Here is a 26488-nt window from a genome sequence, read left to right on the forward strand (position 1 = left end):
GTCTGGAGTTCATGAATTACTTGACTATGGTGACTAGCTCCTTGTTGTTGTGTGCGTTGGTGCTGATGCGTTCTTGAAAGGCAGCTTTCTTGGAGGCTCTGATGCGCTGGTGGTGCATGGTGACTGTGCCTTTGTAGGCTGTGTGGTCTGCAGTTGTTTTGCTGTTCCTCCAATTTCGTTCCAGTCATCTGCAGGTGTGTTTTGACTCTTGGAGTTATGTCGTGAACCAGCTAGGTTTCTTACGGTGCTGGTTTCTGACAAGTTTTCTAAAGGGGGTTATGGTGTTAGCGCATCCTGTGGTCCAGCGGTGCAGGTTGCGTGCTGAGTATTTCATGTTTGTGGCATCCAGTGGGGGGGAGGGGAGTGGATGAATGCATCAGTAAGCTGGGCTTCAGTGACTTTGCTTCAGTTTCTGCCGGAGAGGCAGGGGGCGTGGTGGCACTTGGTGGTCTTCCTGAAAGCGAAATGGACACATCAGTGGTCAGTCCAATGGTGTTCGGAGATGTGACAGATGGTGAAGTTGTTTTCTGCTGATAAGACAGGGTCGAGGGTATGACCTGCTGAGTGAGTGGGTAGGTTGACTATTTGCTTGAGACTGAGGGTGGTGAGGTTGTCCAAGAGGGTTGTGGTGTTTGTGTCATCATGGTTAGCGAGATGAAAGTTGAGGTCACCGAGTAGGATGTAGTTGGTGGAGGCGAGTGGGTGGGGCCGATGAGGTCGGCAATGGTTTTGCTGATCTAGGCCCGGGGCCTGGGTGGTCTGTAGACAGGTGTGCCACAAAGGGAGGTGTTTGGATTAGTCTGAATTTGGAAGTGTGGGTGTTCAAGAGTGTTTGGCTAGTTCTGCGTCTCGAAGGTGGTCGACAGGTGGACAGTGTTCCTGTACACTATGGCGAAGCCTCCTCCTTGTCGATTGATTCTGTCTTTGTGGATGATTTTGTAGCTGTTGGTAATGACTGTGGCGATGTCCGGGGCTGAGGTGGGGGTGATCCAGGTCTCTGTGAGTAAGGTGATGTCAGGAGCAATCAAGCTGAGGAATTCCCAAACGTCTACTGCGTGTTTGGCAAGAGAGCAGGTGTTGAGGAGTATGCACTTGAGGTGTCCATCTGGGCTATAGGTGGGGTAGTGTGGCATGCAGCAGTAAGTGAGGTAGCAGAAGTGGCAGGAAAATGGTTCATGAGTGTTCTTCAGGTCGGCTTGGTAGCAGGCTGAGGAACTTCCAGGGTTCAGGGCATGCAAAGCATTAGCATCATATCAGTGGGTGTTGCAGGACCCAGGGTCTGTGGCAATAGGCAAGGACGGGTGCGGATGGGCTTGGCTTTGGCACACCGTCTGTGCACACCCACTATGTGGTTGTGCCATTAGAAAGAGGAGGTGGGAAGAGACGGTTACCTGGGAGGCAGAAGGGGGGGGAAGTGCTTTGCAGTGTGGGCAGGGCTGCAAGGGCAGCAGCGGCTGGGACAGAGTGTGGGAAAACGACAAACAGCAACAGTAGCAGCACAACAGTGCAAAGAGAGGAAAGTCATACAAGACGACTAAAAAAGATGAAAAGGCAAGAAAGACAGACAGACAGACATACAGATGGCCATTAGGCCACTTGGGATGAGGCACAGGCGGGTGCCTGCGGGTGGAGGTGGGCCTCTAACTGAGAGTGAGGAAAGCTGTCAGAGGGATCAGCAGCAGCAGAAGCAACAGGTGGATCTTTGCAGAAGGGAGTGAACAGACACTGACCAGAGGGTCAGTGGAGTCACCCTTCACTGCGCAGCGACCGCCATTAAAAAGGGGAGGGTTGGGAGAGGGCAGTCAGTTGGGAGGTGAGAGGGCAGGAAAGCGTTTCAGAGGGAGGGGGCGGGCCGCAGGGGCAGCAGCAGCAGGGATGGAGTGCGTGAAAACTACAAACAGAATTAGCAGCAACACAAGAGAGCAAAGAGAGGAAAAACAGACAAAAAAAGTAAAAAAGATGAAAAAGCAAGAAAGGCAGAGGCAGACAGATACAGATGGCCACCAGGGATGAGGCAAAGGCAGGTGCCTGTGGGTGAAGGTGGGACTCAATCTCAGAGCCGGCAAGCTCTTAGAGGGATCAGCGGCAGCAGCAGGTTGAGCTGTGCAGAAGGGTCGTACAGACGCTGACCAGTTCCAAAGCCCATTTCTACTGGATTCTACAGCTCACTCTATAATACAGTCACCTTATACACACATTACTAGGAGAATGTAAATCTCAGAAATTTTAGAAGGCAGACAGGCAGCACAGCAAAGAGCAAAAACTAAGCCATACAATAACATAACATCCTGTCTCATGATTACAGGTGCCACAGAACATGAGTGGCAATTTATCACAGAAGCAGCAACCTCTCCTGTGAGTATTTTATCACTGGGGTGGATATAGAATAGGAATAGATGCAGTGCCTGACTATAATGAAAAAGGATCACATGCCTAGAGTTCGACTTGTATTACAGAAACTATTTGATCTTCTCAAATTGATTCTTCACAATCCCATCAACTACTTGCTGGGAATACAGCCCAATATATCAGACTTCAACGTCTGAGAGGTCTGACATCCAAACACCTACATATAGGCCTGGAAACATTAACATTTACACAGATATAAACACTAATGCAAGACATATCCCTTACAGTATATGCAGGTATTCACTCAATCCCATCTGTGTTTGGTGGTGTGTGACAATCAACAAGAATTTACATGCATATATGCAGGAGAACAGTAAGTGTAGCTTGGTCCATTTAAATAAACAATGAAAGAACAAAGTTTAGACAAACACCATCATTACAAAGCTGCACATACTTTGTTTCCATGCATCCAAAAGTGCACAAGACTTAAACTCACTTGGTTCTGAACCCTGAGCACACACATATATTGTGATGTTCGCTCCTGAGGATTGCACTTTGATGTGCTACCTTGAAAAGCCCCCTTTTCCACAGCCCCACACACAAACCTGCTGTTGTTACCCAATATGATCATCCTCAAATGGATGCCACAAGGAGAGAAAAAACCTTGCTTTAAAACATCAGAACACAAATACTGTCAGTTATTTTACAAAGATCATATATAGGTATTTAGATATTAAATATGTTCTTCATCTGTAAGAGGTGTAACTTACTAGGGTCTGTAAAGTGGAATAAATAAATCATTCACTTCACCTTCCAGAGAAACACACAGAATGGCACAATACACAAACTTCAATATACTAGTGCTAGGAAGGAGTGTTGCAGTGTGCTATCAGGTAAACAGAGACTGAATGAATACTGCAATCCAAAGGACTCGGGTCTGTTCAGTGCCTGAAATGTAAAAAGCATGGGAGTTTAAATCATGCAACACAAGTTGGAAATATAAAAACATAGATATTTCAAAGCCCTCACTAACATGGCTGACAAAACTAAAACATGCTGCCGAGTCTAATAGGAATCCCAAAACTAGCATAAGAATGATCAACATAAGTTAAGCCATGTTCACTCTGATGAGACATCAATGGATATTCATGATGTCATGTGTCAATAGTAAAAAACTGCATATGTACCAGGCAAACTATGTAGCCTCACAGTTTAATCTGGGTGTTCATTATGCTGCATATTAGTAAAAGTGTCATCTTAACACTTGTCAGGTTTGCAAACAAACTCATTGAAAACTCAGTTTGTGCCTTCCTCAAAGGAAGGTGCATTAAAACTACTAATCACCACTCAAGGAGTGGCTGCAAGGCATATAATAAATATCCTCACTGGCATTGCCAAAGATGCAGCTCCATCTGCCATGACTCCTGGTGAATCAGGGGGCACTTGTGTATGAACCAAATTAAGCAGCTGGCATCATCCTCGACTAAGGCACAGCCTAGCTCCTTGACCTGTACAGTACCCCCACATTGAGAACCTTCGTAATCTGCAAGAAAACAAAGGTTACCCAGACAACCCAACTGGACCATTATAGTCGCAACACACTAAAGAAAATGCTGAAAGGATTGTCTTGTTGGAACAAATGCAAGACATTAAAGTGACCATGAAATGCCTAGTGTTTGTTTAGAATGACAAAGGAAGATTAAGCACAACCAACTACCTGATCTCGCCATGTTACCCATGCACCCTATACAAAGAGCAAAACAAGTCAATGTGCTAATGGGCAATATTGTGACATCACCCCTCTGAGGGTGCATGCTCAACAAGGCCTGGAATAATTACCTAGGTGTTTCAATCTGTCCAGCGAAAGAGTGACACCAATCCAGTCTCACAAAACAATCCTGAAGACAATTTTAGACTGCAGCCTCTGGCCACCAAATATATTGCTGTACATGTAGTGATAGAGATGGTCTTCGAAGCATCGCATCCCAACTTACATCCCAGGTACATGGGAAAAGGACCTGGTCATTGCCACACTGGGCTCATACATTGAAATCACACGAAGTACTAAAAACATCCGATGATGCAGTTTGTCCGGTAGCTTTGGTCCAGTTCAGCAGTAACAACCAGATTCCAAATGCCACCATAATCCATCAACTGCACAGAAGCAGGGAGCAAAGAAAAATACTCATCTAAAAAAGCCAGAGCCCAGCACTGACCACCAAAGAATGCATGTGAAGGCAAATATTAGCTGTCAAGCACACATTGCAGACAAAACGGGAGCTGTAACAAATGTGTGCGGTGCAGTATATATGGAATATGGAGACATTTTTTTTTATTAAAAGTAGTGTTGGGCAAGTGGGGGACTGTCTACAGTGTGTGGGCACATTTTATGCGGCAATGACTGCGATGCAGAAGAACAATGTCTAGGGGTACAACTGCAGCATACAACAGGGATGTATTGGAACAAAAAAATGAAGGGGGGTTGAGAAGCAGGAGTGGACTTCAGGGAACAACTACAAGTGCATTATTGCAAGGGTCACAAATCAATCTTACCATGTTAACACCTCCAGACTGGTACACAGAGCACATTGCCAGCAGCGGAGCCAACCCTATAGTGGTACCTTGGAAGGCGTGACCTCTGGAAGGGCAAGAGACAGACTACATTATCCATGTACAAGAACAACTGCTGCACAGGAGAGAACGCTGCACAAAGAAATAGAAAGACAAACACCAAGTACAGAATATAAGAACAACAGGTACAGAGCATATGCTGCATGACAGGACCAGATTATAACTACAGAACTAGGTGAGTGCAGTGTAGTAGGTAGAGATGCAAATGATCGGGGCAATACCAAGGTGACTGTAACAATTTGCTTATTCTGAAAAGTTACAACAAAGGCACTACTATGTAACACATATATCAAAACCAAAAGGCCTTTAAGGGTGGATCCTCTGTGTGACAGGGTAAAGGCCGCAGTCAGGTATTTGTTATATGAACTCTCAAAGATTACCTTTCTAGGCAAGGAATTTGATGTTGATTCCCTTCTTTGACAAACCATAGGCATAGAAGATTTACACAGTAAAAATTCTGAATAGAATACCTTTGGAATGCCTGACAAGTTTAGCTGTCTCTCAGGATCTTGTTGTTAAAAAAAAAACATAATAATACGTACTTCCATATGGATATATATAAATAAAAATTCATATAGGTACAAAGAGGGCTTATGAGCAACTCTCTTCTTCCATTGGTCTGTCTGAGTGACATTTACATTGTACTTCCTTCCATGAGAGCATATTGCATGGAGCAATGGTTTAGTACACATCTGTTTTAGGCTTTCTTGCCCTGTGAATAACTCAATTTTCTGATCACATGAGCATACCCACCCGAAATGAATGTGCTTCAGTGCCTTGGCTGGTTGTTCACCACAAACAAAAGCTTGCAGGGTAAGTAACGTTTTCCCTTCATGGCATGTGTAGTTCTAGGTGTACATGCTGTGCAAAGTCTATAAAGCAGTCTTGCCAAAAGCAGTGGTTAGCCTGAGGATGTTGTAGAGGATTTAAAAAGTGTGCAAAGGACAGTCTGTCTGACATTAGCTTGTTTGTGACCTAAACCGTCCAGACTTGTGTTTTGGTAAATGTATGAAGGGTTGACCAAGTAGCTGCTTTGCAGATGTTAGCTATTGGGATATTACTCAAGAAAGCCACAGGAGCTCCTTTTTTGTGGGTTGACTGGGGTCTGGGAGGGACAGGCAAATGTCTTTTGGCTTTTGTAAAAAAGGTTTGTATGCATTTGACTAGCCAGCATGCTATACTCCCTTAGAGAGAGCAGGCCCTTTATGCAGTTCGGCGAAAGAGACAAAGAGCTGTTGTATCTTACTGAAGGACTTTGTCCTGTCAGTGCAATACAATAGCGGTTTTCCCAATCAATGAATCAATCAGGATTTGTAACAGGCTCATTTGAACAGCCAGGTCTTGAAGGCCCTTCAGAGTTCCAGAAATGAGGTGATGGTCTGGAGTTGCCTTGGGAGGCTACTCAATAGGGGGTGCACGGCAACCCCTTCTGACATCTGTGGGAACAGTTTGTTAGCTACTTAATCCGGTGTGAGAAGAACACTGGGTTTGATTGAGGTGGAAGCTAGAAACCAGCTTAGACAGCAATATGGGGTTTGTGCTGAGTACTACCCTATTCTGGTGTACTTATAAAAAAGGTTCTTCCAGGGTAAGGGCCTGTATCTCACCAAGGCGCCTGATAGAAATGATGGCTACCATGAAAGCCACCTTCCAGAAAAGAAACTGTAAGGGACAAGAGTGTAGTGCCTCAAAAGGAGGGTCCATTTGTTTAGTGAGAACAAAGTTGAGGTTCTACACAGGAGCGTGTGGCACCCGTGGCAGAATAATCATTTTGAGCCCTTCCATAAAAGCTTTGATAACAGGAACCTGAAAAGTGAAGTGTGTTCCTTGTTTTGGAGGTAAGCAGCATCAGCAGCTAAGTGAAGTCTGACAAAAGTATAAGCAAGGCCTGACTTCTGCAAGTGAAGCATGTAACAACGTCTTGTACTGTTGCTTAGAGAGCATCAACATGGGTAGGGAGACTGTAATGTAGGAACTGTTTCCACTTGAAAGCATAGCAGGCTCTGGTTGTAGGCCTGCGTGCCTCTTTAAGAATGGTTATGCATTCTGCAGGCAGATTGAGGTACTCAAATTCTAGGGTTTCAGGAGTCAAATCTCAATATTGAGCTGTTTGGGGTGCCTGAGAGGGCCTTGATTTTGGGACAGAAGATATGACCAATTAGGCAGCTTCTCATGAGACACTAGAGAGCGGTCAAGATGGGTGGTGGACCAGGGTTATCTGGCTCAGGTTTGGGCTACTAAATGAGAGTGAGGGATGTTTGCTAAAGCTTCCATACCAAAAGTGGATGAAGTGAGAGAGGTGGAAAAAAATAGGCAAATATCCCTGACCAGTTCATTCGTAGTGCAGTACATGGACTGTGGATGTGGGAGTCTGGAGGCAAAGTTTGGGCATTTTGTGTTTTTGGCAGTGGCAAACAGGTGTATGTGGCGCACCACCAATGATGGAAGTACAGGCGTAGGACTTGGGGTGGAGTTTCCACTGGTAAACTTGTTGATGCATCCTGCCGAGCAGGTCTGCAAGTCGTTGTCCACCCCAGGTAAGTACTGCTTGAGGAAATCAACTCTGCTGCATCACCTATCACCAAATGCCTTGAGGTAGAGCAGAAAACTGCAGTGAGCATGTGGTGCCCTACTTCTATAGGTAAAACATGGCAGTTGTGTTGTCTGTCCGGACTAGAACTCCCCTGTGTTGAAAAAGAGGGAGGAACGCCTTGAGGGCTATCTGGATTGCTAACAACTCCAGGTGGCTATTGTGAAAACCATGTTAGTCAGGCATCCACAATCATTGTATGGTCAGCTCTTGAAGGTGTGATCCTCATCCGGTGAGTAATGAATCTATTGTGATGGTTGCTTTCGGGAATGGGTCCATGAAGCGTCATCCTTGCAATAAGCTGATGGTATTCCAACACCACAGAGAATGACTAGTATGGTCCCAGATCATTACTAGATCCTCCCACTCACTCTCCATCTGTGACCATTGTGCCACTAGGCACTCATGCAAAGGATGCATGTGTACCCTGAGATTTGGGACTAGAGCAACGCAAGAGGACATCATGCCTAGGAGGTGCATGACATTCCTGACCATTACCTGGTGATCTGGCTGAAAAAAGGAAGCAGTGTTTGGAATGATGGTACCCTTCCTGGGTGGAGTATGTATTCCCTATGCAAGAGTAGAGTATGGCTCTGAGGAAGGGCTGTACTTACAGGGGCTGGAGATGGGACTTGGTGGCACTGATGGTAAAGTCCAGGCTGTGCAAGATGTATGGTGGTTTGGATGAGCGCTAGGCAGTGTTGTTTTGTTGGGCTCTTGATCAGCCAATCATCCAGCTAAAGGAAGGCATAAACACTGCTCCTTCTGAGGTGAGTGTCTTCCACTGCAAGGAATTCTGCAAACGCCCTGGGACATGTGATTACTCCAAAGGGTATCACTTTGAACTGATAATTCTGACTACGGACCACAAACCAGGGGAACTGCTGATGTGCAGGGATACTATAATTTAATAATAATGACCCCAAACCATGGGAAGAAACTCTCAAAGATGGGCTTTCATTCGTTTTTTGTTTTCTAAAACAAATTCCCACTTCAGTTGTTTGTTTTGAAAAGTAAAAAAATGTCGATCGTTTGGTGAACAGTCGCCTAAATTGTTAGCAACCGTAGAACAAGTTTTTGCTACATTAAAAGTTTTTGCTCTACTGAAAGGAACAGACTTAGTGGTGTTTTCCTTCCATGTACAAAGATGACTGCAGAGCTGGCAGGTATCTCTAAATCTGGTAGGAGGAGTACCCTCAGGATGGCCGAGATAATGTCTTCTGCCTTACCAATGATTACCTCTACCAATCCCACGTACATTACTCCATCTGCCAAACTTAAAATTAGGCCCACAGATTCGAGCAGCACAGTGCATGCAGAGAGCTGCAGAAGAAAGACTATGCTGAAGCGGTCAGGTTAAGAAGAGGGAGGCTATAATAAAGGGAGCCAATAAAGCACGGAGGAGAACTCTTACACAGGCACAGTAGAAGAGCTACCTGACATTCATAGCAGTGGCCTCTCCTGGGGAAAAAAGTAGGTTCAAGTCGCTACTGTAGGAACCACCCCCACATCTGCAGAAGTCACTGGCTATGACAGCATGAATAGTCGAGTGAAAATGAATAAAGCTTGCCAGTCATTGCCTGGTATTTGGTATAATGAAAAAATCCTAATATCTGCATTCATATGTAGACCATTTTCATGACTCCATATTCCCATTTCGCTTGCGTTATGTAATGAAACAAGACTGATTTGAGAACAAACTACTAGTTTTGTAATTTAAGTAGATTCACATTGCTGCTTATGGAGACGATACAACGCTAGCACAGTATCTTGTTTTCCGCAATGCAGGAAGAAAAAAGCTGAGTGGGTCTCTCTTCACTAACACTGGAAAAGTGAATGAAAGCCCCTTGCCTGCGACAGATCCCCCTACACTCTTTCAGTGCTTAATTGTTTCCTGGGATGCAAGTGTCAATATCACCCACTCCAAGCGCTGCTCAGACAAATGCCGGTGCCACCTTTATCATTCTGTCCCTTTCTGTGGAGTAATTTTTATGTCAACCATATTGGTATGTAAAGTACTCAAGTATTCCATTGACACCAACTAGGTTTGTGCAGCACCATAGAATTACAAATACCTGTGTTCCATTTTGTCAACGGTTTCAAGGGTTGTATGACAATCCATCTCATTCATTTTTACCACACATGCCTTTACCACGTGTGATTTTTCACACAATACCTTTACCACGGATAAACATGTATCATGCATGTCTTTACCACACAAGTCGTTTTTTAAAAGGTAAGTTAAATATAAAAATATATCTATATACATTAGTAGCCAATTAATATGTATACAAATATATAAACATATATATACACATATATAGATATATATATCTGTATTAATAAAACCCCTTCCTTTCTTTCATGAATAGAAATGTACATGTTTTCTTTATCCGGGGGCAGCCCACTTGAAAGATCATCTTTTTAAAAAAAAAATCCAAACTGCATAACTTTGGCACCCACCCCTAAACCCTAAAACATGCTTACCACCATGTGTGGTAAAGACATATAGGCATGGTAAAATCCTGCATGGTAAAGGCACTGCGTAGTAAATGATGCGTGGTAAAGGCATTGCAGGGCAATGCCTGCATTGTAAAGGCTGTTTCCCCTTTCAAGTAAAGCAGCATTCCACATTCTCCCAGAGATGGGGTGATCTTCAGTGGTTCCATTTCTGATGCTTGCCCAGTGCTGTTTTGCGTTTCAATTCTGGTATTAATAGTGTAATATTTATAACAGAAAATAAAGAACCAAGAACATGATTGGATAAGCAATTGGCTTGCAGTGAGTCAACTTGAGAGGCAGATTCCTATGTGTTTTGGCTGTGATTCATTGCCAACGTCCTACTTGCGAGCCAGCCGGATGTTGCTGAATGGTTCAGCTGGAGGACCTGCTCTGAATCACCCTGGCTCAAATCAGCTAATGATGGTAGGCGTGTCAGTGGTTCTCCCGATTTTGGGCTAAGAGGCCTTGTAAGCATGTGACCCCATCGCCCCTTCGCTGTGGTACCAGTGTGATTCTAGAATTAAAAATGTGTGCCTCTCTGTAACAGAAGGTAATGCTGCTCAGCAGAAGCAGGCTTTTCATGCAAAATGCATGACTATCTGGCTCTGCACAACTTAGGTCAGCCATAAGTGCAAGCACCTATTAGATCGAAGTGCTCTTACAATAAGTCTCAAGGTTAGGCCCTAGAAAATATCCCCTCAAATGAAACACTGCCCTCGTTTATAACACTCTACACAAGTCTTACGTGATGAGCTGGGCATTGTCATGTTTCTTGATAGACAGCAACTTCCGGCGCCAGGCAAGGAAGGACCAGAGAGTGGAGTAGGGATTCTCTGTCACGTTGCACTTGTTGCCATCTGTCCAGACCTCGAGGCCCACCAGAGCCACTCGGATATTCAGCCACTTGTAAAACTAAAGAGAGGGTGACACAAGAATAGAGCATCACTGATGGCACCAAGGATGAAGTGGTGCGGTGTGGAGCGCAGATCAAGAACAATAAAACAATCTCTGAGTTTTTGTAAGGGTGGCCACCTTACGACATGCTTTGCTTGCATTACTTTTAGGCAACCTTCCAGATACGCAGTAAATGCTAAATAAACAATTTGTCCTGCTTGTGTCACTTTTGTGATGTGAACCGACACAAAGTGTTAGCAACTCTGCCCCTTAATCTGATTTAGAGAAGAGTAACCGCAGATCCATAAACATAAGCCAGTATTTGCTCTTTTCATAAATCTCACCTGCTCTGCCTTTTTTTGTTTGTCACGAGGAACGAAAAATGATGGGAAGCACAGGAAACTGTATGACACAGGATCAGTAGCCCCTTTATTAGCTCCATAGAGATGTCTTTGTTTTTACCACAAATGCATTATTCGTATGCTACAGATTTATGCCCAAGTGATGAGAATTGCGATAGCACTCAGCATTATTCCTCAATCAGAGAGGACCAAACTGTAGAAAATGCACTACAGAGGAACTGAACTATTAGGACTGGGGTTCTGTTATGTACATGTAATTATTGAGTGGAGGGTGCCCAGGAGTGATTCTTTCTTGGTTCCTTTTTATTGTGACCTTTTTTCTTACATACCTATAATCTCCGAATTCAGCAGGATCCACACCAAGAAACCAAAAACTCTTAAGTTTATATGTTGCCAAACAGGTTGCAATCGGAGAATACGAGATGCAAACGTACACGCTTGCAACAGCTGTGCCAGAAACATTATTAGGACAAGTCCTGGAAGCAACAGGAATCAGCGCATACAATTGGGAAACCATTAATCTTATCAATGAATAGATGTATAAAAAAAGATAATTCCACTAATAACTGCCCCATTCCAGTAGTGGTTGGAGGTGGTATTTGTGGTTTGGTGCAGGCAACATTACTAAGTAAAGCAGATTCTCAGTTGGCAGAGTGAGCAGCTCTGCCCTAACCCCGGAGGGAGGCAGGCAAGCACCAACAGCTCTGACCTGCTGTGGCAGGGAGTGTGAAGATGGGAATAGACTTTCCAATTTCAGAGATGCCTCACATGCCAGAAGCCATATCTACATGTAGCAGGGCCCACAGGAATTTACGCAATGCAAGTTCCCGAGGCGAAGCAGCTGTCCGCGGCTTTCAGGGTGCCTTCATTGACCAATTGCGGCCCCCATCATTCCACAGTGTTGGCCCAGCTGTTGCTTGGGCTCAGGATTCGTCATGCTGGTACATCTATCTTGTAGCACATGGGTCGGAACAAAGCATTATGTCTCAGTTACACTGACGGCTGGATATCCATCTGACTGGTGCATGAACAAAATCAGTACAAGTGGCTCAGAGCTCTAGTTGCTAGCAAGCTAGGTGGCCACCTGCACCACCTGAGGCATTTGTCCCTCAACCTCAAAACATTATTTTTTAGAAAGAAACATCTCCAACCACATACTCCTGAATACCAAAAAAGACATGAGATATCCATGAGAAATGCAGACAAAACTTCTAGAAAACAAATGAAAGATAGCTAACCAGAGGGTCGCTGGACCCCAGCAAAGAGACCAGGCCTATAAGACCATCCCTAGGGAATCATCTACTTACCTCCAATTACATCCACTTTCAAATAGAAGATCCTCGACTCTGAAATGCTACTTGATGATCATCATGCTGTGCAGCCACAGAAGCACAGGCTGCTGCTTGCTGGCTCAAAAGCATTGTGCTTCACAAGCAAACCTTGACACTGCTAGTTTGATTTAATGTTTTTAATAAAATGTTCACTCTGCAAAATAAAGAACCCTTAGACAGCGACTCATACATAGGCAACATTAGGCTTAAACATTAAAAAACAAAACACATTGACATCCCGCTGGGAAGGCTATGAGACAAACGTGTAGGCCTCATCCGGTCCAACAGAAAGTTTTTTTCTTTTCTGCAGAAGGCCAGGGTGTCTGGAACCATTCTAATATTTGTTGGAAGGGAAGTCCCAAGATTTCGCGCCTCAGCTATATATCTTAAATCTTCTTTCTATTTTAGCCTAGGCTTAGCAACAGAGAACAGTCCTAAGGCACTGAATTGCAGATCAAGTACGGGTATATTGAATCATTCTGTTAGGACAATAAAAGGGTTTGAAGACATCTGAAGACCAGTCAAAGTTGTGAAAATAAACCTCTTAGCCATTGACAACCAGTGCAGCCAAGCGGTACAAAACTATTGTCCTCCAATTATATTGTGGGCAGTTTATTGAGTACCATAATATGGTGAAGCCAGGCACAAACAGGTAAGTACAGATTTACTGTTCTCAACTCAAAATCTGCACACCACATATTTGTGGAGTCAGGCCACTCTTTTAACCTGCTTTACTGTAGGTGCAGTGTGCAGACAGGCATGTTCAGCGTTCAAGCTTTTATACTGCGGCAGCTGCAGCTGTGACCTCACTCGGAACTTGGCTACTGGGCAGAATCAGAGTGACAAGTATACATGGTGGCACTCGACCACAGCATGCCTACAGTTGCCTCCCACACCAGATGGAGATTGGCGCTTCAATTCCACAAGTGAGACCTCTGGATGGATTGGAGGTTCTGCATCAAAGGTGAGAATGGATCTTCAATTCCAACATCAGCAGCTCAGGCACACAGCAGAATACCAAATAACATGATAAAGCTTGTCCTTTAAAGTCTTAGCATGGTTCACAGCAGGAACCAATCTGGGAGGCCAGGAGACAGCATGGTTCACTCCTGAGTTTGCTTCCTTTTGGTAGTCCGCTTCCCCTGGGTGTTCCTTTAGCCTGGAACACACTAGCTTCTGCCTGAGCTTCTCCTCCTGTGTGGCCAGGCACTTTCAATCCCTCTCACAGCAAATAGGCAGGATTATGGCAGACCCTCAGCACCTCAAAAAGGGAGATTAATCTTCAGGAGCTGTCTCCTCGTCTCTAGGAGACTGGCTGTCTCGAAGGCACCAGCTCTGGTCACAAAGCAGTCCTTTGGGTCTCTGTGACATATAATGAATATGGAACTGGAAGTGGGGTCGTTTGGATTTCATTGTTATACTCATTTCCCAGGCAGGGGATCAACTAATGTACAGGATATCCACTGCAAACAATTTCAGAATTGACTTGGACTATCTTTCATGTATAATTTACTAGCTGCTTCTCAGGCACAGCCTTTGTGGAATTTGATAGCTCTTACAGCATGTAGCATAGATGCTGGCCCCAGGAAGGAGTATACAAAATAAAGGCACAATTAAGTGTGACATTTCCTGCACCTGGCTGTCATCAGCCTTCCTGAAGCAGTAATCAGGAAGAGGCAAGATTAGCTCCGACCTAGAAACTATGGACAACAAAAAAATACAATCCCACCTCTCACCCTTACCATCCACAAAATGGCAAGGCTCAAGAAGATGTAATTAGTAGCTCTTGGCTAACAAGGTCCTCATTGAATTTCTAAGGGTAGCCCTGTCACCAAACCCCCTTATTTCAGGGTCTGAGTCCTCACCTGTCAATGACACGAATATAGTGAATGTACTTCCACTATATAGGACAGATGTATTCATCCTCAGTCTTGTGCAATGATAAACCAGGGGCAAACCAAAATAAATCCCACTGGTCTCAGTACTCAGACTCTCACCAAACAGATCCCTAGTACCATACATGCGCTACACACTCCTTGAACGTACACACATAATTTCAGTGCAAGGTCTGGGTTTACATTAAAGAGGAAGCTTGCACATAAGTGGTCGGCAGACTACTCTCTCCTGACACAAAAATAAAGGTTTTGTCGCGCCGCGGCGCAACACTCTGGGGCCGCGGCGGGTCGCGGTCGGGCCACAGGGGAAGCCGCGGCTCGGGTCAAGGGTCGCGCATATAGGACCCTTTGTGTGCCGCAAATACAGCGTTTGCCACGCTTGACGGCCACATAAATTACATTGGGATTCTTGGTATCCACTCCTTCCACCACTTACCGGTCACAACAGGCAAAAGCCGGATGCCTGCACATGGTGGTGTTTTATGCATGCCTTTTCCCTTTCCCAGCATGCTGTTCACTTCCTCTTTTCCCTGCATGCTTTATTTCTCGTTGTTTAGATGCATGTTCCTTATTCTTAGTTATAACCTCTTCCCCAATCTAAGATGGTGGTGTTTCTACTTCCTGTTTTCTACTTTCTGTTTAGGGATATATAAGGGGAATTCAGCTTCTGTCTCATTGTGTTGCAACACTCCTTTGGTGGTAGTCACGCTCCGGCTGGTTTCCTCTTGTGGATCCAGTTATTCCTGACCTGTCTTCGTCTCCAGTTTTCCTGTACTCTCGGATCTTCAGTTCTAACGTCCTTGTGTCCTCCTTCTGTTTCAGGGAGTTCCTGTTGGAGGTTTTTTACCCTTGCTGGGGTTTTTCCTCTGGGACTCCTTCTGAAGGGCACGGACTGTAGTGGCTTGCTATTGTCAAACAGCACCGTGGCTACCGGAAGGGGTCGCCCCTACCTCGGCCAGAGCAGAACCTGCCGGAATCGGGGACGTTCCCCAACTCTCATCAACTTCGACGGTAAGCCCAGTGTAAACCGTGACAGGTTTGGTCATACCAAAGAGTCACCTTGTATTCACCTACTAATGGGACTTACAGGGCAAGGACTGTAGTCTTATCCCAGTAACGAGAGCATGCTTTGTGCGTCCCTTCATGTAATACAACAGTATCTGGGCTGCGCATTACCAGGGATTGGCCTATGCCTCTGTGAACACGCTAGATTAGCACGATGCCAAGACCAAAGAAAAAGTCAGGATACCTGTTTCACATGGAGTCATGGATTCAGGGCAATGGTAAGTGTCTGTTCACAATGCACAGGGTACTTCCATGCCAACAAATGGTGCTATTATAATTCAATTTAGAACTGGCCTGTGCTACTTTGACTACTTGATGTCACCCTGTTAATGAACGGAAGGACATGTTTTAATTGGTGCATCCAGGCTCAGCTAATGATCCAAAACAACTTTCAAGTTTCAGCTTTTCTTTGTAACTGTGGTTTTATGGGTATAGGTGATGAGACATACCTATGACGACCAACCCACATATGTGAGAGGAAAGAAACGTAAATGTTCCGTTACTAGGAAAGTTTAACAGCCAAAACACTAGTAAATAAACAAACACACTGTCAAACGATACTAGGATTTGAACCTGTAGCTTACTGAGTGACAGTACAAGAACTTGACCATTAGGCCAGCAGTGTCTCAGTTCCGCTCTGCATCCAAGTGTAACTATAACATTTGTACCAAACATCTTCCTGGTTTTACTCTTTGAGGTCATTGAATGGAGAGACAACTGCAATGACAATCTCTCTCTCTCTCTCGCTCTCTCTCTCTCTCTCTCTCTTCCATCCCTTTATAGGATGGAAGAGAGAGTGACCGGACCGCGGGGCGAGGCTGGGTGCCCCCGCAGTCCTTGCCAGCTTCCTGCATCCTGCAGGAGCCGGCATTGCTCCCAGAAGCAGGGAGCTGCTTTAAATAGCAGCTCCCTGTAGCAATGTTTTCATCTGTCTTCATCTGTTGTCCCTGCACACATATCTGCAAGCAGGTAAGACAGATGAAATCTCTGCTTTCTGACAGCAAGAGCAGTTGGATAGCTCCCACTGTCAGAAAGGAGACTTTGTTTGCTTTAACTTGGTGGGAGCTATCAGCTCCCATCAAGCAAAAGCAAACAGCTATGTCCTGGGGGTGGGCACCCCAGGACATAGCAGGAGCCAGGCCGCGAGTGGTGTGGTCCCAGGGCCATCATTGGCTCCTCGAGGGGGCCACGTAACCCCCCTCCAATGTTACACTTCCCCAGGCAGGTGATGGTCCCCAGGGTTTGGAGATCCAAAACTGAACCATTTTGTTCATTTTATTATAGCCGCAGGGATGTGGTGGTCCCTGGGGCTGCGAGGGGGGATGTTAGAGGGGCACGCACCCCTCCACATCATAATTCTTTAAAGCCCCAGGGAGGTGGTGTCCCTGAGGCTGCAGGGGGAGGGTTTGCACAGCCCCCCGCAGTCAATATGATAAAAGCTTGAGGAAGGTGGCAGTTCCTACGGCGGGGGCGGGGGATCGGCGGCGCACCCGCTTTAAATTAGCATTGCCTCCGGGTCTTGGCTAACCTGTGGGCTTCAGCATAAAGGAGCATGGGAGCCTGATCTTCTTTAAAAAAAAATATTCACCAGATCTGCAAATCCACTGCGAATCATGGCAAAAACTATAAACAAAAATGCTTTATAGCTCTGGGGTGGTCCATCTGGGACCCCAGCACCAGAGCTAAGTGGTCAGGGTGTCCCTACCCTGGCCCCTTTTGTTTTATTTTATGTTTTTTGTTTTTTTAGGGACTCGGCTGAAGCAGAGTCAGAGTCCCAAGATGGCTGCCACCAGTTCCTGGTTTGAAGTGTTGGCAGCCAATCAGAGCTGTGCATTTCCCTGCACGAGCTTGCCATTATTTGCAAAGGTGTCGCGGCCAGAGATATACACATTTATTTTCCCTTTAATATCTCCAAAACAACTGAACAGATTTACACCAAATAAGCGAGAGCACAATCTGCATAATGAAAGCTAGCTTTCTGCTAAATTTTCTGTAATTCCATCCAGTGGTTTAAGCTGTAGTCATGTCTAAAGGTCCTACGGGAATTAACATGGGAAACACAACTTTTTTTAACTCTATTTTTTCTTGGCCCCCAATTGACGGATCACCCTGAAACTTTCAGTGTGCAACAAGAATTTCATCAAACGGTGCCAAAGATATAAGCAAGCCAAAAAACGCTTTTTCTATGGAAACTTGGTCCTAACTATAACTACCTAGTGACATGACGACCACCACTAGGTAACATATATATATATATACATATATATATATGTGTATATATATATATATATAGATATATATATATTCACCGAAAAAAACAAAGGTCACAGGGACGTTATACTTAGGAAATACAATTAAAAAAAACATAGAAATTCACTTTTAAAAAAAAACAAAGGTTACAGGGATGTTATACTTAGGTTTTGAATTTACTCGTACAAAATCATAGAAATTCAACAGTTATAGTTAGAGTTATTTCAAGTAACTGTAACTCGTGCCCTAAGATAACTATAACTCGCGCCCCCCACTAGCACAGTTTTTCTTCAATTTTTTGACTGCTCATTTTTCATTATGTATAAAAGTTGTGATGAGTGCTGTAATATATGGAGTAATTAGCAGTGCATGGCGAGGGCGAATTTCGTGTAATTCCGTCCAGTGGATAGGCTTTAGTCGTTTTCAAATCTCCCAAAACTCCTATAGGAATTAACATGGGAAATGCATGTTTTTTCACACACACCCTTTTCTCAGCCCCTGCTTGAAAGATCGCCCTGAAACGTCCCATGCCCAACAACTTTTTTTTGGAAAATGTTGTGAACATTCATCAAACGGTGAAAAAGATATAGGCAAGTCAAAATTGCTTTTTCTATGGAAACATGGTCCTAACTATAACTACCTACTGGCAACCACCAGTAGGTAGGTATATATATATATATATATATATATATATATATATATATATATATATATAAATCTTCCAACACTCCTTCAAATAACAGGAGACCCAGGACACCTCCAAGGTGGTGTCCTGGGTCTCCTGTTATTTGAAGGAGTGTTGGAAGATTTATTAGGGCCTCTCGGAGCCCACCCAGGACCGCTGTGTGGAGTTCCTGCATTCCGAGACTTTTGTGTGTGATTTATATATATATATATATATATCTTTCACAAAGAAGTCACTCCATTACATTAACAACAAAAGCCCGGTTTCTCCAGCCTATCGCCTAATGTATGACGCCAGCACCACCAATCCAGGTACCAATTTTCTTTTATTTCATCTCATAAAGTATAAAAGTGCTGAGTGCAAAAATCCAGAACACATACATATATATATATATATATATATTTATATATACACACATACATATATACACACATTTTTATATATATATATATATATACACGCAGCAAGAAGAAATTACGCTCACTCAGAAAATGCGGTGAAAGAATTTTACTTTGCGCTGTTCATAACACTTGATCAAACCCATTCGGAGGGCAAAATAGGTTATGAACAGGGTGCAGTAAAATTCCTTTACAGCATTTTCTGAGTGAGCATAATTACTTTTTGCTGTATGTTGATGGCTAACCATCCGCTCCACTGGTATGGCGCTCCAACCCTCGCAGATTCAGGAACCCAGCAGGAGCCATTTATGAAGACATACATATATATCTTCAAGGGACATAGATTTGGAGTAAGGAATATTAAATCTGTACTTCGCTATATGCATTTACTTTTCAGTATTCTATCCTTGATATTCTTGTACCATAATACTCTCAGGTTCACTATTAAGTAGTACAACTTGTATATGAGAAAGAGTGCACTCATAGAGCATAGCTTTAATGTTTGGTTAAAGCTCAGGGGCATGCACCCCCTAAAAATATACTTCCCACTATGGACCTGGCTGGTAGTCCATATCTTTGTTCAAGGTCTGGAGCTTTCTTTATGCCAATGTTGTGCTTCTCAGACCATAAGCTGACCTGCCGGAACAGGCTTCATCCAGACGAGGTAACACAAGAATATCCTTCCTCCTTTCAGTGCATGTGATTTACATCCACATACACGTGATATTACAATGCTTTCTGCACTGACGCAATGGGATACAAGGGAAGGGGAACAGGTATGGAGTGAGAAATGGCAGCACTGACAATCACTAAAAACACTGTTCAACATCCTATCACTGTATAAACTACATACAATCAGGAGGGGCCTAGTATATAAATTCACACAGGTAAAATCACATGAACCCAACAGCTCATTACCAGCTGCTGCTAACCATTAGTTGTGTCATGGTCCTGTTATGGCTTATGATGGTAGAGATCCATGCTAAAAGGAGTACCACTTTGCCTGTAGCACTATCACACAAGAAAGTCTAGTTTTATATTGATGAGAACAGACAAAATCATGGAGAATGCCTGTCATGATATTTGTGAAATGATCCTCCTATACAAGAAAACATACAGGGCCACTCAGAATGAGAAAATCAACAGTTGGATGACTTGAAAACTACATCAAACAGTTTTGACCCTTCATCTTTATTGACTGGTTGTGACATTTTCTACTCTGTATTGTATCCGTATCCAAAAAAAAGCTAATGACCCTTGTTTAGCTTATTCACTGAAAGTAACCCATATCTGGATTCACAGTCTATAATCAGTTTGAAAGTTGTTTAGGGTAAAAGTAATATTTTTAGCAAGTTAAAGCACTCCCCAGATGGACTCACCTTGTCAATGTAATTGGCAACTTCTATCATTTTCTGTTTTGTACTCTCAAGATCGTACTGGTGTTTCTGAAACTGGAAAAGAGAGGCAAGTGAGTAAGTTGCATGGGCAGAGACAGTAATACAATTTCAAAGTTCTCAGTTTCATGAGTGGCATCAGAGCAAAATTGAAGTCACCGGAGGGGCTCTGCAAGCTCACGAGGAAGAACAGAAATTGTCAAGACAGTGCATTCAAAAACAGATCACCAAGTTCTATGCACATTTACAGCTTTACCATATACATACATATTTAAGCAGAGATACCACCAATATAGGCAGCACTCTGCTGCCTTTCAGCTATGCTGGAGTTATACACATATACCACATACATAAATAAAACGTTTGGGTGCTTTCCCTGCACAAAATGCAGTGGCTTAAAACCTCATATTTCACAGGAGACCATGAAATATGGAAGATAGCCCACAGTGCACACTGGAAGATGGATTTTGTCATCATATTAACAGCCCCTAAGCCAGAAAGCAGAGCTTTACAACTGCCAGGGTTATTGGGCTTATGTAGCGTACAGGACTAATTTATACAGCAAGGCTATCTAAATCATGGAGGAAAACACAGAGTATGTGGCCCTTACTCTTGCATTATTATTTTCATCCATTTAAGCTCGAAAGCTAGAAACTCTTGATGGCAATACTGGATCATAAAGATTGGAAAGATACAATACAAAATGCAGGCTGTCAATCTGCCCAGTTTGGAGGATTGATCAAAGGTGGTCTGGGACAACTCACATATATAGCCTGTATTACATGCTGGGAAGAGCGGAAACAAGAAAAGGGTTTTGCTTTCATTCCACAATACCTGGTGAAGACTGCCTTGCACACAAACCCCAGCTTTGACACAGAGCAAAGTAGAAGAATAAAACTTGTCAAGTGGCCGTGTTGACCAAGTCCAATCACCCTTCCCTCCAAATGATCACCCACACCTTGCCCGAAGGCAGGTTCTTTCTATCTTCCAAGCCTTCTCTCAGGGTAAAAGAGGGTTCTATATGACCCCCACCTTTCCCTAGGGCAGGATGAGAGCTATTTAATTTACACTGAGACAGCTCTTAGCAGTAATGGTGTTAGTTGACACCCCAAACTGTCCAAGGGCCAGGAAGGTTGTTTCTGCTGCTCTCTGTGTTGTTTTTACCCTTTTGGTAAAGGGGAGGAAAACACAGATGGCTACCACCAGATCAGGGCTGCTGCAGGTACACCGTACAGGTGAGGTAATTCTTAGGCTTCCCATTTTGTCAACGTGGCGTGTAGAGCCAGCAAAAGATAATCTTAGAGATGATCAAAGTCCTCTTCCCTGGAAAATCACCAGGTTTGACCCATCTATCCACAGTAGGGCATACAAGGCCATGCATTGGGGGAATATAAGAGATTCTCTGTCTGCGGTATGAGCAGACCATCAATTCATGTTGACCACAAGCCGTGTGCTTTCTGATGCAGCTTCCGATATCAGCACGGGGGTGCTGGAAAAGGCATTAGATATACAAAATGGTACGCTCCCCTGCTCTGTCACCATGAACTGGTTGCCCCCCATAACTGAAAGGTAATCCTTTGCTACTTAATTTGGATGCACTAGCATGAGTGCTATATTTAAAGTAACAAAGTATTACGTGCATCTTTTCCACTTAAAATGTTTCAGAGAATAGGAAGGAGGGGGAAATATGGTGGACTCCAACTTTTGCCTTTCAAGTCGTGAAAACGGACAGAATTCACACTAGACATTATAAAATGAGTGGTGGATTCGGGCATTGTGTATTGCCAGCCATCCAATGTCCGAGAAAACTTGTTGGTTGGGACTTCACCCTCAAAGTGATCTGGCACCGTATTCTGGACCGTTAATATTTTACTGCTCACAATTAAGGTTGATTTCTTGGTCTTCAGTTATGTATGTCTCATCCAGAGCTCTCTGAACTGGTCATTGAATTGGATATCATTGTGACTGGGAAATTGTGGCACAAGGAGTTTAGCTGTATTTGGAGGTTCTCGATATGCCATCATTAGGAAGAAATGTATATTCAGGATTGCCCTCTCTATCATATTACTACAGCACCCGCCTGCACGAAGTTTATTGTGTGATAGGTAGGATTACTTACTTTATGGTGTCACAAGGAACGGGTGAAATAGTCCTTGTCTGTATTTCACCAACAGAAATTGCTGAAAATAGGGTTTTCTCTACAGAATGCCTAACTGTTGCTGAACAATTAGTTTATATCTTTAGGGCACCTAATACCCCCTACCCCCCACACGGTTTCATATGTTTGAGAAATCAGAGTTAAAAAAAAAAAAGATAAAAAGCAAAGAACAGAGTCAATTGTAATTAGGTTAGTGTAAAATTGAGATGGTGAGGCACAGGTTGCCTGAAGTTCTAGTTTCTTCTACTATCAGCTTGTTGCTTTTTTAAAGTAGACACACTCGGACCGAAGGCTATGCCCCGACCTGGGTCTCGTGCTCATTGGGCCATAAAACTCAAGTTATACCTCATTGATGAGACAATCAGGTCGAAACCAGTCTGGGGTTGCTTGTGTTCCCATCTGGAATGAAGTTTGCTTGCCAGTTCAGACTAGACTGTCCTTACTGAAGCAGGACTAAGAGTGATTTGCAAAGGCAAGTCTCTGACTATAATGGTTCAGTGGGCAAAAAACAATGATCTGAAATATGGCCCTCAGCGATCGCTAGTGGCTAAGACTAATTCAAGCATTCCTCTGTCACATTTTTGTTGTTTGTACAAACTGGCAACCAAGTCTAACTCATGATAGAGCAGGCCCCTATAATAGCATCTTAATGATTGGCAATAGAAGTAGTGAATACGTTGGTGCTTAGAAACACTGGTTCCCCAATAATGGAAGTTTTAGTTGGGCAGGAGATTAAACCAATGCATTTCTGCACTTGTAGCTTGTAAGCAAACACAGTACTGGGGATGCAGTCACCCTTTTTCCGTTTTAACAGGACTCTGGCTTCAGAGTGTAAGACTCATAATATACTAGAGACAGCATAGCCAGGGAGTTGAAGATAAATTACATTAAAAAAAAAAAAAACTTTTTATTGTTTGAAATACTACAAAAAATAGTTCTCTCACATTATTCACAAGATATATGGTAGGCTCATACCCCTTTGCCCCCACCCACACTTCCACCAGAAAAAATGTGAAGTACGGTATCTGACCACGACAGCCTCATCCGTCTAGACCATGATAGGCCCACCATTTGGTCCTGACCCTCTCGTGCTGTGTAATTGGTTTCTTCCATCTTTGCACACCAGTCCATGCCTTTCATCCAGGCTGCAATAGTGGGGGGAGTTCCAGTTTCTGGCTATATCTCTGTTGGCCAACAACATGCGCAGCACCACCAGCGTCCTGTCTCCTCAAGGTCCCCCTATGTCTTCCAGAATACTTACGGTGTTAGGTAGGCCTGATGGAGGTATTTAAACTGTATGATCCTAAGCCGTGATGACATTGCCAGAACACGAGGTGAAATGCAAGCATCCTTCAAGTCTGTCTCATCCTGGGGTCCCACCCACTTCTCCCACTTAGCCCTCAGGAGACCCATCAGATCAGGGGAGTGTATAACCAAGGTTGTGTAGATTTGCAAAATAACCCCTTCCCAAAAAGACCCAATAAGTATTTGCCCCTTCAGTGAATTATCTTCCAGGACTTTCCCAAGCTCTCCCTGGTACTTGGAATGCCTAAGTTGTAAGAAATGAAAAAACAGGAATTTATGCATATGAAAATCAGTTTGAAGATCTTGAAAGGATTTCATTTGCTCTCAGTCGAGAACATCTCCCAGGAGTGATATCCCTATATTGAAGCCTTCGAGGTTCGCCATGTGCCCCAACCAACAGACTGTTGAGGAGGGAGTTTCAAGTGTGAGTTCACAGGGAAGTCTCAAGCGTGAGTTCACAGTCCCAGCTGATCCACCTCAACACCGCCCTCCACACCCAGAGCACATCTTTGGTTAACTTTGGAAGAGACGCCAGAATCGGGGCCCCATAAAGGCGGCCCATTATAGTATCTAGGTCGAGTAAGGCAAAATTTCCCAAGCATGTGGAATCCTCCCACACCCAGTGCCCAGTAGTACCGCCAAATGTCTGCAATGGCAAGTCCCCCGTCATAGATGGTGAAGACACATTTAACAAATGCCACTTTCGGGGGCTTTTTTGCCCATAGGAACCCTCGTCCAAATGCTGGAAGGGTGCTGAACTTCAGGACATCGAAGGGAAAGTTCTGAAGAGCATACAGCAGTTGAGGGAGGATCATCACCTTGAAAAGGATTATTCTACCCTTGAGATTCAGGGGCAATTTTTCCCATCAGGTCACATACTCTCAGCCTTCTGCAGCATGGGGCGAAGGTTGAGGCTCCAGGTGAGTTCTAGCTCCTAGGATATGTATACACCCAGATACACAATCACCAGGACAAAAAAGGAGGGGAGAGAGGGGACAGCCCTGCCTAGTGCCTCGTCTGATGGGAAACCTAGGGGACAGGACTCCATTTATTGTCACTTGTGCTCGTGGGTTCGCATATAAGACCTTGATATAAGCCTGGCGTATTGTGCCAAACCCCATCTTGCTGAGGGTTTCATCCAGGAATGACAATGCAGGGTGTCAATTGTGTTTTCAAAATCAATAAGCAGAAGTGCTGCAGGGCCTCTCATTGATCGAATACGAGCTAGCGCGAAGTAAACCCTTCTGATACAGTGTCCTGTGCTACGATGGGAAGTGAAGCCACAGTGGGTAGACTAATGAGAAGTGGTTAGCTAGTAATGTGGCATAAAGATTGACCTCCATTGAGCAGGACAACCAGTGTTGCTCGGTCTACCTCTGGCAGGAAGTGGCCTTTGGTGATCACCTCCCTACACAAGTCCAAAATAGGGGAAAGGATCTCCGGACAGAGCTTAAGGTAGCATTTCACCAGGTAGCCATTCAGCCCTGAGGTTTTCCCTGAATTTATCCAACAGTGCCTCACTGACATCCTCGAGTCCGAGCAGTTGCTCAAGGGTGTCTGTCTGCCGTAGACAGCCAAGTCAATGGTATGTCTGTGACTCGCGTATTCTCTGACTCACAGCCCGAGTATGTGTGTTCCGCATACAGGACCTCATAGTATTCTGCAAAGACAGAGGCCATCCCTACCGACTCCTCTACCAACACCTCATTCCCATCCAGTACTCTGGGCACCACTCTGGACTCAGATTTTCCATGTGGAGGTCCTCCAGAAATTGCAAGACTCCTCCAGGAACAGCTTGTACAAGGAGGCCCTGTCAAGGGCCAAGCAGCACTGCATCTGGGCCGTCTGGTGACCCTGTGCCCTACATTCCTGTAACAGTATTGTCATTTCTAACTCAATAATCTTGGTCAGCCATTCACTGTCTTTACCCCTGGTGTAGGAGTGAGCGATACCTCACATGGAGGCCTTACATGTGAGTCCACAGTGGCCTCACTGAGGTCAGGAAAAGCCCTCAACACATCAGCAAAGTATTCGGAGAAGTGCACATCAGTAAGGAGCCAAGCATTAAGGAGGAGCACCGAAATGTGCGGTCACTGGAGAATGGCCAGAGGTCTCTTATGGTAGTATATGAGACCCTGTTGTGTGTAGGAGGTCATGGGCTGAGCAGAATAAGTAGTCAATGCATGACAGCAAACCATGTGCTGCTGAGACGTGTATATTCTCAGTGACCCGGATTCCATATTCGCCTGGCATCACTAAGTCCCAATCCAGGTGTCCAGTCTGCCTGACCCCTCCCCAGCCACAGAGGGCTGTCTGTGGGCTTATACCAGTCTTGTGCGTCCATGATATCATTAGAGTCTCCCCCTACTCCTGTCACCCTGCGTGGCATGGCACTTAAGAGTTCTCTAAGGGTCACCAGTGTAGACCGAGCCATGGCAGGAGGAATATACACACTGTGCAGATGGTAGGAGGTTCCCTCAAGAACCACATATCTTCCCTAGGCATTCCTGGTCACCTCAGAGATCACTGGGGGCAGGGCTTTCTGTAAGAGTATGGCAAACCCCTTTAGCCTCAGGAGAAACTGATAAATTGCATTTTTCCCATAATGAAGACTGATGGAGATATATAATTTGGCTGCAGTGTCACAATGCAGTAGTGAAAGGCACTGAAGAATATAGG

The 26488-nt window shown here is 44.4% G+C and overlaps 1 protein-coding gene across 1 annotated transcript in view; it reads right to left on the reverse strand.

The window, feature by feature from the left end:
- The window catches only part of ADAM19 (ADAM metallopeptidase domain 19), a 238525-nt gene that overhangs the window by 122478 nt on the left and 89559 nt on the right, over nt 1-26488 (reverse strand). The window contains exons 8-10 of the mRNA XM_069199648.1: nt 20332-20403; nt 10818-10984; nt 4903-4987 (exon numbers count right to left, since the gene is read on the reverse strand). Coding sequence (XP_069055749.1) covers nt 4903-4987; nt 10818-10984; nt 20332-20403 — 324 coding nt within the window. The remainder of the gene's footprint in view (nt 1-4902; nt 4988-10817; nt 10985-20331; nt 20404-26488) is intronic.

Source organism: Pleurodeles waltl, chromosome 7 (assembly GCF_031143425.1).
Source record: "Pleurodeles waltl isolate 20211129_DDA chromosome 7, aPleWal1.hap1.20221129, whole genome shotgun sequence".
NCBI lineage: Eukaryota > Metazoa > Chordata > Amphibia > Caudata > Salamandridae > Pleurodeles > Pleurodeles waltl.